This window comes from Lissotriton helveticus, chromosome 7 (genome assembly GCF_964261635.1).
Source record: "Lissotriton helveticus chromosome 7, aLisHel1.1, whole genome shotgun sequence".
In the NCBI taxonomy this organism is placed as follows: domain Eukaryota; kingdom Metazoa; phylum Chordata; class Amphibia; order Caudata; family Salamandridae; genus Lissotriton; species Lissotriton helveticus.
In genome coordinates this window covers 452,929,057-452,939,017 of record NC_136068.1, presented here as the reverse complement: position 1 = coordinate 452,939,017, position 9,961 = coordinate 452,929,057, and the positions used below count along the sequence as shown (strand labels likewise).

The 9,961-nt window shown below is 44.4% G+C and overlaps 1 protein-coding gene across 1 annotated transcript in view; it reads left to right on the top strand.

Moving 5' to 3' along the window:
* The first annotated feature begins 994 nt into the window (after positions 1-994).
* LOC144768598 (adapter molecule crk-like) overlaps positions 995-9,961 on the top strand; it is a 52,617-nt gene continuing 43,650 nt past the window's right edge. Inside the window, exons 1-3 of the mRNA XM_078652395.1 lie at positions 995-2,292; positions 2,602-2,854; positions 4,482-5,006. Coding sequence (XP_078508521.1) covers positions 2,693-2,854; positions 4,482-5,006 — 687 coding nt within the window. The 5' untranslated portion in view covers positions 995-2,292; positions 2,602-2,692. The remainder of the gene's footprint in view (positions 2,293-2,601; positions 2,855-4,481; positions 5,007-9,961) is intronic.

The window sequence follows — 9,961 nt, the reverse complement described above, 5'->3', positions numbered from 1 at the left end:
GGAGGTCTCTGAGATTGTCTTTCGTAAAGAACCGAAAACATACCTCTTTCCCTCTGTTTAGATCCCCCTTGCTATGTTTAGTCTCAGCCTACCCTGTTGAGATGCCTAGTGCAGTTGGTTCCGCAGCGCGGGGACACACTAGTCTAGTGTAACCAGGTGCTTTATAAATGTGATTATTATTATTATTATGTAAAGCGCTCTGATACCCAATGCCTTCGGGTCAAGTTCACGCTATATAAAACTCTGTAAAATAAAATAAAAGGAAAGTAATTTGAGTGGTCAATACGTTAGTCAGTTATTTGGATTGTGAAGGATAATGGAGGGATAGAAGAGGGAAATGGTTGCATTTATGTAGCGCCTACTACCACTGATGAGGTGTTGAAGCCTTTTTCGGCTTTTGTTCTCCAGAACCTATAAAGGAATAGTGGTGAATTAGTATAGTGAAATTTGATCGTTTTTAATAGTGTTTTTATATTATTGTTTTAGTGTTGTTTTTTTTCTTTGGTGCGTGTGCTTAACATTTTGAGTGTATACAGTATGATGTTGCAACGTTTTCATGTAAATAGTGATTTCTCTGCTTTATAGTTGGTTAGTGAAATTCTGTTTCCTTTTCTATTGCTTGTATGATTGTGTTCTATTTTACTGTGTTAGTGTTTTTTTTTTTGTTACTGACGGGTTTTAGGGTCATCCTTTGTATTTGCTTTGTTTAGGTCTGCCCCCCTACATTGTGGTGTCGGAATTTCTGAGCTAGTGTTATACCTGTATTTTCCCTTGCGTTTTGTGCTATTCATACTTGTTTTTCTGTTATATTTCAGTATGCCTCTTGGTTATGTAGTGGGGTCCGTACTGTTTGCATTATATTTTGTGCAGCCTATACTTTCTCTGCTAATCTTGAAAGGGTTTGTCCTCACAGAGATGGCTGCATGTCCACGACTGTCCGCTGAAATCTCACTTCCTGAGCGCTTCAAGTCTGCTGCCCGCCCAAATGCGCGTCACTTCCGCTCCGCCATCTTGTCCCTGTTGCAGAAGGGATTGCTGGAAAAGTTTGTGCTACGGCAGGTAGCGGGAAGCAAAGCGGGCTTGAGAAGCGCCAGCTGAGGAGGCACAGAGGGGAGCGACACCGTAGTAGGTGGCGTCCCGGTTGGCAAGGGGTGGAGATAAGGGAGGGGAGAGTTTTGAAGCACTGTCGGGGTAAGGGGAGCCCCCCCAGGAAGAGGGGGGGCAACCACAACGGTGTTGAAAGAGGAACCGTGGGGAAAGGAGCCCCAAGGGCTCCGAGGCTGTCAAGGTACGGAAAGTGGATCTGCACGGACACCGTAGGGGTGAAAGGAAGGACCTCTAGAGACAGGGAGGAGCCACAGCAGAAATCAGTGCTCCTGTGAATAATTTTAGGGGAGCGTCGATGACTGGTGGGTAGGAAGAGGGAGGCGCCGCAGCTAACTCAGATAGACGGGGCACCTGGATGGTGTGTGTGTGTCAGTCAGCCAAGAGCGCTGCAGAGGCACCCCCAGTGCGTTGGTAGTAGAGCACAGGGTTCCTCGCCCATTAGGATAAGGGAATCATCCCTAGCGAGGGCGATAACTGTGGACACGCCCAATCGAATTAGACGCCCCACAGTGATGAGGAACCATTCATTCCGTAATGCATTAAATAGTTTATATCCTGTTAAAGACCATCTGCTACCGAAGTGTGCTCACTTAGTTGGAAGATCTTCTATAGGTGCGACAGGCACCTAAAGACAGACAAAGGTACTTACTGTACACCAAACACTGCTGAGGGGTTTTTGCTGAAACAAGCTGACACGAGCCCGTTGTGCAGTTTGTGAAGCAAGTTGTACTCAGTCGTGTAAAGTTAAGGACCCAGTCGTGTAGAAGATTTCTGGAGGCACCCCAATGGTACCAAAAAATCCCAGACGACACCCCAGGGGGCTGTCAGTATTGGAAGACGCTTACAGTGGCCTATGGGCAGCATTAGATCACCGAAGGCACTCTGTCATTCCATTATGTATTTTATATTTAAAGTACAATTAAATACTTGCTCGGTAAATTAAGAGTGCCACTCGGGTGTAAACCGAACGCCGTGGCGCTACCTCAAGGGTTAGTAGGCAGAGGTAGTATTCAAAAGCCTGAAAGGATCCATAGATCCCTTAATCGCGAAACGGTGCTTCTTACACCCCCGGATGTAGGTGTGTGCGGTTTCCTTTTGCTCACCAGAAACATGCTTCTGTAAGTGCCAAGAGCTTAAAAAGTCAAAGCATCTAACCTGCCAGTTATCAAGAAAACAATTTCCCAGGTATTTATAACCCAATATATCTTACTATTTATTGTGTGCTTGCCGTTTTGAGTGAGAGAGAATTACAGTGTGGACATTATTTTGGCACGGGACAGTGCGGGTGGGAAATACGTAGTATTCCTGTGGTCTGAAGTAAGACTGTAGTGGTATTGGGTGTCACTAGCAAGAAAGTTTGCGAATTTACCAACATTATCACCCACAGTTGTATACCGCAGCGCAGTTAAACTCGAAAGGCAATGTGGTCGCCGTGGCTTGGAGTTTTATTTAGCTTCCTTATTTTTCTTTTAACCTCGTGCACTTTGTTCACAGACTGTCATTGAATCCTGTTACTCAGTTGACGCCCAATTTTTGCTCGCAAGGAGGACGCATTCGAGTGGAGGGCCACTGCCGCGCCGCCGTAATGGCTTCCAGTTTCGGGGATCAATATGACTGGTACTTCGGCCAGCTGAGCAGACAAGAAGCGGTTGCTATGTTGCAAGGGCATCGGCATGGCACCTTCCTAGTGAGGGACAGTACCACCTGTCCTGGGGATTTCGTTCTGTCCGTCAGTGAGAACAAAAAAGTAAGTTAGTTAATGTGTACTGCTCACCCTGGGAAGTACAGAAATATGTTAGTACTGCTCATTTCTGCTTAAATAGCTGTGTGGCACCTCCCAATTTACTCATCCCATACCACCTCCTACTGCATTGGACACCCCCCAAAAAACACTTACTAGACCTGTCCCTCTTCTATCCCTCCACTATTCTTTTCAACCCATGCAACAAACTTGCGTCAACTGCTCAAATTAATTTAACGTCGTCTCCATATAATAATTCACCACTAATCCTCATTGGTTTCCCGAGTAGCATGCTACTTGCTAAAAAACGCTTCCACACTTCGTCGAGGGTAGTATTCGCTACATAATTACAATACAAATCAACTGACATACCTTTCTGTAACATTTCATTTGTAGTCACATTCTTGTGAAATGTCTAAAAGATAAATGCACCAATTTCAGATCCATTGGACCCGGTCCTAGTAGTATAGGTCAAGGTTAATACCGGTCTGCAGGAGAGATTTTTTTAATTTTTATTTTTTACCTTTTGAGCTGTTTCCTTCATAGAAACGTAGCCCATGAATTGTTCAGTGTACATTTTGGACAGTTAGTTGTAGGTCTCAGATTTTTCATCTCTATTAAGTCACCAACATTAGTGACCTTGCTGTCGCCGAAATAGGAGCAGAAGTTGCAAGTTAAATGTTTAATTTGTGCTAAAATAGATGTGTATTAAAGCATTTGTTACGGCGGTATCCTTCAGGTTTGCAGGTCTACCCAAAGTTGTAGAAGCGTCAATACAATTTGTTCTGGAAAGTTGTAGTTGGTTATTGATGTGTAAAGGAGCCCTACTCCTCGAAAGGCATGATTAGACGTACAAAAATACTGCTTTTATAATTTATTTTTAATTTTGAAGTTTGCGCATGGTAAAAATAAGGTATTCTTATGCGAACTGCTAGTAAAAAAACTCGTCTTTTGGTTCCTAAAGTAAAAGTGGTTCTACAACGCTCCCCGCCCTCCACAAATTGTCCCTTTCCTGTAAGCCTCAGCTTAAGAACCATTTAGCTGAAGTTGTATTCAGAGGCCTACTTAGGGTGTCGACGACTGCTTTAGACAATGAAATAATATTTAAATCAATAAAGTGTGCAATTAAAGCAGCAAAATTGAAAAATGTGTAAACTTTTTTTTTTTATATTTGATTGCGAATTAAACAAAACATTTCAAGATTTAGCGTATTTGTGTATTGTTTTGAGGTTCGTAAGCTAGAAATTGTTTAGATCGGGGGTTCTGACGATTAATGACTCACAGGGTTGTGTACCCGAATTCAAGTAATGATTCAGTGGGGGTTCACAGGTAAAAAGGTTCTTAACCTTTTGTTTTAGTTATGCAATTTACAGAAATTCAGGGGGGCGGGGGGCACAGAGTTCAAAAGGTTAAGAACCTTTGCTTTAGTTTATTTTGAAAATATACAGTCGTTCCTGGAAAAAATGTTTTGCCACCTCACCTTTGGCGCTGAATCCCCCCACAAGGTGAACGATTTAGACCTCTATATCTTCCTCCAGGGCTAAGAACACTATGCAAAGTATTTCTTGCCATGTTGATGCTTTTGCCCTCTTAATGTTGGCCACATTCCTTATGTTTGTTCTCTGCCCACCAGGTATCACACTACATCATTAACAGTGTTCCAGGCAGACTGAAAATTGGAGATCAGGAGTTTGATGGCCTGCCTTCCCTTTTGGAGTTCTACAAAATTCACTATTTGGACACTACTACCTTGATTGAGCCAGTCTCCAGGAGCTTGCCCCCACGCGGGGGTCCTGGGGTGCCTCTGAGACCGCCCTCTGATGGAGATGATGGAGGAGAGTGGGTCAGGACTCTGTATGACTTTTCAGGCAATGATGAAGAGGACCTTCCCTTTAAAAAGGGTGAGGTGCTGAAAGTGCTGGCCAAGCCGGAGGAGCAGTGGTGGACGGCGCAGAGGTCAGACGGCCGCATGGGCATGATACCTGTGCCCTACGTGCAGGTCTGCAAGCCACAAGCTCTGCCCAAGGGCACTCTCCTGGGTCCCTATGCACAGCCCAACGTTAATCCGCTGCCAAGTTTGCAAAATGGTCCAGTTGTGGCACGGGCCACCCAGCGAAGAGTGCCAAATGCATACGATAAGACAGCCCTGGCCTTCGAGGTATGTGCGTAGAGTGTAGCAACGTTAAGTGTCTCTCTTCCAGAAACAATTAATACTGCTGTTGGTGTTTTATTAATATATTTAAAATGTGGATGTTTATCACATGTAGACCATTGTGTATACTTCTGTTACTTAAATGCAAGATCATTGCGCATAGAGGTTATTAGTGTGGTAGAAATGCACTTAACATATTAACCTGCAGGAAAATCTCTGTAACACCTTGTTGTGCCCCTCTTTGTGGAAATAATTGCTGTTATAAGAATATCTATCCCCTGCCAAGGACATCACCTGTGTCATGTCGCCTATTGAACCCACTCTCCTCTTCGTTACTGATTATAAGTCTGCTAGAGCTGTATTTCCAGAATATCGTTCCTTCCGATTTCGTGAGCCTTGGTGATTTAGCACATAAAATTGCCTGGCATGGGAACACTGGGTCTGATCTATAATTTTTTATTTGATGCACTTAAGTGAGTTGCGGACACAGATACAGACCATCCCCCACCGATCCCTTTCTCCAACACGTGGAATGCTCCCCCTAGCAGTCCTGGTGGCTGTCCATATACCACATGCTTTGAACTAATATTTGAGATGACATTGTGATAAAAGGCTGCATGATTATTCCATATTCTATGGACTGAAGCTCGTAAGTGCAGGGGTGCTTTTACCATTTTTCCGTAGCCATCATCACACACTCTGATTCTGAGGCAAAAGGGTTTCAAAGCAATGGCATTTGAGGGACCCCATGTAGCCTAATTGTCACTCGCCTCCCAGTAAGAAGAAAAGAGCGGCTGATGAAGCTTCTTTCACAGCCAGTGGAGGTGTAAGCCCCTTCCAATGCTGCCTCAGTGGAAATTCTCCTAAAAGAAACACCCTCAAGCTTTTTTATTGGCATGACAAGCCTTGCCAAAGAGTGTGCTGATCATACCTGAAGTGGTACACAATTGACAGTTTGGTACTTTACCGTTCCACGTAGTTCAAAGTACAACATGGTTTGTTTTGATGTCTGTGGTTCTAGTACTGGCACCAAGCTGCCTTCTGAATTGAAATTCAAAACATGAGGTGATAGCGCAAAGAAATGCAGGACGAAACTCTGGCTCTTCTATTGTGTTCGGTTCGCTCTCAAGTTGTATTGCATGCTGTGTTAATTAATTTGATACAATTATCAAGAGAGAATGGATCACTTGTACCTGTGTAACCAGGTTCGGGTATGGTGGCCTTCTTAAAAACCCTCATTCACTTATAAAGGTGGTAGGGCAGTATATCTTTAGTATCCGCCTTTTTTTCACGTGACAGCATGATCATTGTTTTTTTTGTGTGTATGCTAACCTCCACCTGGAGGTAGACGCACTGGTAAAACCGTAGTGATCAGTGATGAAAGAGTGCTAGAGTGAAGGGAGTTAAAATTGCCTACTTCTCCAAATTTAAAACTTCTTTAATTAGTTGGAGATTTGGAAAAGTAAAATCAAGGTAGGGCGTGTGAAGATAAGTTACTAATCTAACGTACTACTTTGTCCATGTGTGCGGTTGACATGTTTCAGCCCCTTCGGTGCCCAGCCTGGTCGGGAAAAGTGAGGTTGCTAGATTAGCTTCCTGAAAGGGTAGGTCAATGACTTACCCGTCTTCTATCATCGTTACTGGTTATTGTTACCTATAACTTGTCTTCCCTTTTGCGGGCCTCTTCGGGGGACCGGCGGGCTAGTAATTAAGGCCTGTCTGTGTCTGCTCCTGCAAATTTTGCTCGCTCTGTAATCGGTACCTCACTTTTCCTAAGGTCCTGAAGAAAGCCCCCCGACCCGGCTGGGCACCGAATGGGACTGAAACATGTTGACCGCTCACATGGACAAAGCAGTGCGTTAGATTAGTAACTTTTCATACGCACTACCTTGATTTTACATTTCCACATCTCCAACTAATTAAAGAAGTTTTACATTTGGAGAAGTAGGCAATTTTAACTCCTTTCACTCTAGCACTCTCATCACTGATCACTACTGTATTACCAGAATGTCTACCTCCAGGTGGAGGATAGCATACACCAAAAAAAAACAACGATGATGCTGTCGCGTGAATAAAAGGTGGATAGTCAAGATATACCACCCTACCGCCTTTGTACATGAGTGAGGGTTTTTAAGAAGGCCAGCATACCTGACCCTGGTTATACAGGTACACGTTATCCATTCTCTCTTGATGATTGATTCTCGCTTGGAACCTGAATATATCTCAGCTTCTTTCTCCCTCCCTTGATTTAATACTATTAATTTGATACTACATATCAGTTTGTCTCTTTCGCAGGTGCTAAAGAGTAAACACTAATACAGATCATAACCAAGTAATAAAAGCTACAAAGCAACAGAAAAGATAGGCTCCAGATAGGCCTCTTTCGTTAAACTTGGGGAATTGCTTCCTGCTGCAGGGCCTTCTGAGTATAGGCCGATGTTCAAAGTCTCAACCGTGTCAATAGCATAAAACCATAAATAATGGGGCATTATTGAAACCACAAGATGTTTTGTTGTTGACGACGTTAGAAAAGCAGCTTGGATAAGTAGCTTTATTGTGGAGACAATTCATGCAGGGACATTGTATACTAGTGCTTTCTGATGCTCACTTGGTTACGTTCCCACCTTGAACGTTTTGCATAGAATTGCTTGTCTCGTTCACTATTTAACAATGCATGCCAAAGCACAGGTTTCGATAAAAAATGCAGATGTTTTTCTGAGACCAAGAGATACTCTAAAATGGGAACTGACACACTGACATTAGGAATTTCTAGTTACTTGTTTTGGTTCAGGATTCTAACCGCAGATTCCTCACATTTTTAACACCCCCAGGCATCAGACTGGATTCGGAAACTTTTGCATAGCAATTCCCTCATGTGCCAACAGGGGGCGTCCTGTGGCCTAGTTTTAGTTCATGCTGCTCTGTCTCACCTGGATGTGTGTGTGCATGGGTGTCAGCAACCGATGCAGATCTTGGGCTTTAACTGTCATTAAACCGCTATTACTTTTCGTTAAATTTTCTACACATCTGAGTGGGCCTCCAGCTGGATTACTGTCAGTGGACTCGTTCTTGACCCCAACTGTGTCCTTAGACCTCGTTCTAAGCAGGTTCTGAGTTGGGCTCCAATTCAGTTGATTCTGGATCCAACACACGTGGATCCGTTAATTAGGCCAGGTACAACATCACAGTTGTTGACATGACAGATTTCGTTGACCATGCTAACATCACCATTACTAGTCGAGGATATGATTGTTCTTGCATATTCTGAGGCACTCATTCCGCTGCATACATTTAGACTCTGGGACCCATCTTGAGCCTGATTATTCTCAGGAGTACTTTACAATACCCCACTCCGGAGAGGCTTGTAGTTCAGGAACCTACGATTCGTGTAAACCCAAATGCTTTCCCTACCACTCCTCCAGATAGAGTCCAGGAGAATTGAGGCTTTCACAACATTTTATTTTTCTTCAACTAGCTGTGTTCTCAGGTCGATATATACATCATGTCTCCTGGGTAGATACTCTCACTCCTTATCGGACAAAGTGTCAGGTGTCCTACTGGTGGTCTTTCACGAAGTCTATCAAATGTTCCAGCGGTTTATTTTGGATAGACTGCTGCAACATTTTCATTAAAGTCCAGTTTGGACACTACAGACTCTGGGTAGAACAGTGGGAACCAGGGTAGTGCTTAGGCGCCACACTTTGATTAGGTCCACAGGGTTCTTCACTGATGTCCATCAATCACATATGGACATGCATTTTGATGGATGTAGGCTGTTTGAATCCAAAGCGATTCAGCCCTTGGAAGGAAGAAAGGAAGTTCAAGAGCACTTTCAGTTGTCAATGCCCCCCTACGGTTTCACCAGTGTTCCTCAGGTGTTCACAAAGGTGATGGTGATCGAAGCCCATCTGTGGACATTGGGAACACCAACCTTTCCATACCTCAATGACTGGTTGCTAAAGGTGGGCTCGCCTCAAACAGTTACAGACTATCTCCAGTTGACTTGATTGGTTTCTTAATCAATGTGCTGGCGTCACACCTGACTCCTTCACAGCGGGTTCCCTTCATCTAAGCCATTGTGGATACTTGCTCTTCCAAGCTATTCCTCCCCCTCAATGATTCCTGGAAATTTGGTTTTAATCCTGATGCTTCAGCCTGCGCGGCCTGGATCTTAGTGAGACTGACTCTGATACCTCTTGGCCTGCATCCTGCTCAAGGACCACGCAAGAAAGAAGGCACGTGGGCTCTGCAGTTGGATCTGAAGTCCCAGTGGGATCCGCACCAAGGAAGTCTGTAAGCTTCCATCCAGGTGTTTGAGGAGACTGCAAAGTATCTACAACGGTGGCCGGTCAACTACAATTGGACTTGTTTCAGACTTCACCCCCACCCAAAAAGAAGTCCTGATGGATGCATCATTCCTGGTTGGTGAGACCATCTGGGAGAGATGGAGATCTGGTGCACTCTGTTCGCCAGCTGAGGCTCGCCTCAACATCTGTTTGAGTTACAAGCAAGTCGTCTGGCACTGAATGCATTCTTTCCAACAATCAAAGGGGAGCAGGTACAGATTCTCTCAGAAAACACGACCAACACATGGTACTGCACCCAACAGGGCAGATTGGGGTCCTGGGTCTTGTGCCAGAAGGCTCTAGACCTTTGCAAGTATCTGAATGCTCGGGGCTTTTCATTGATTAGGGGTACCCATAAACTCAGCAGATGGTGCCTAGCCGATCACGAATTGTGGTAACACTTCTAAGTGGCACTGGCGGTCTTCCAGCAGTGGGGATAAACCTGGCTCAATCTATTTGCCATCCCAGCGAAAGTGCGGTGTCACAAATGTTGCATGTTGGCATTCCCAACGCAGTCTTTCTTAGATGCCTTTTGTCTACATTGGGACTTGGACTCCTGTACACCTTTCATCCCCTGACCAAAGTGCTCCAGAAAATCAAGTTTTAGTTCTACAT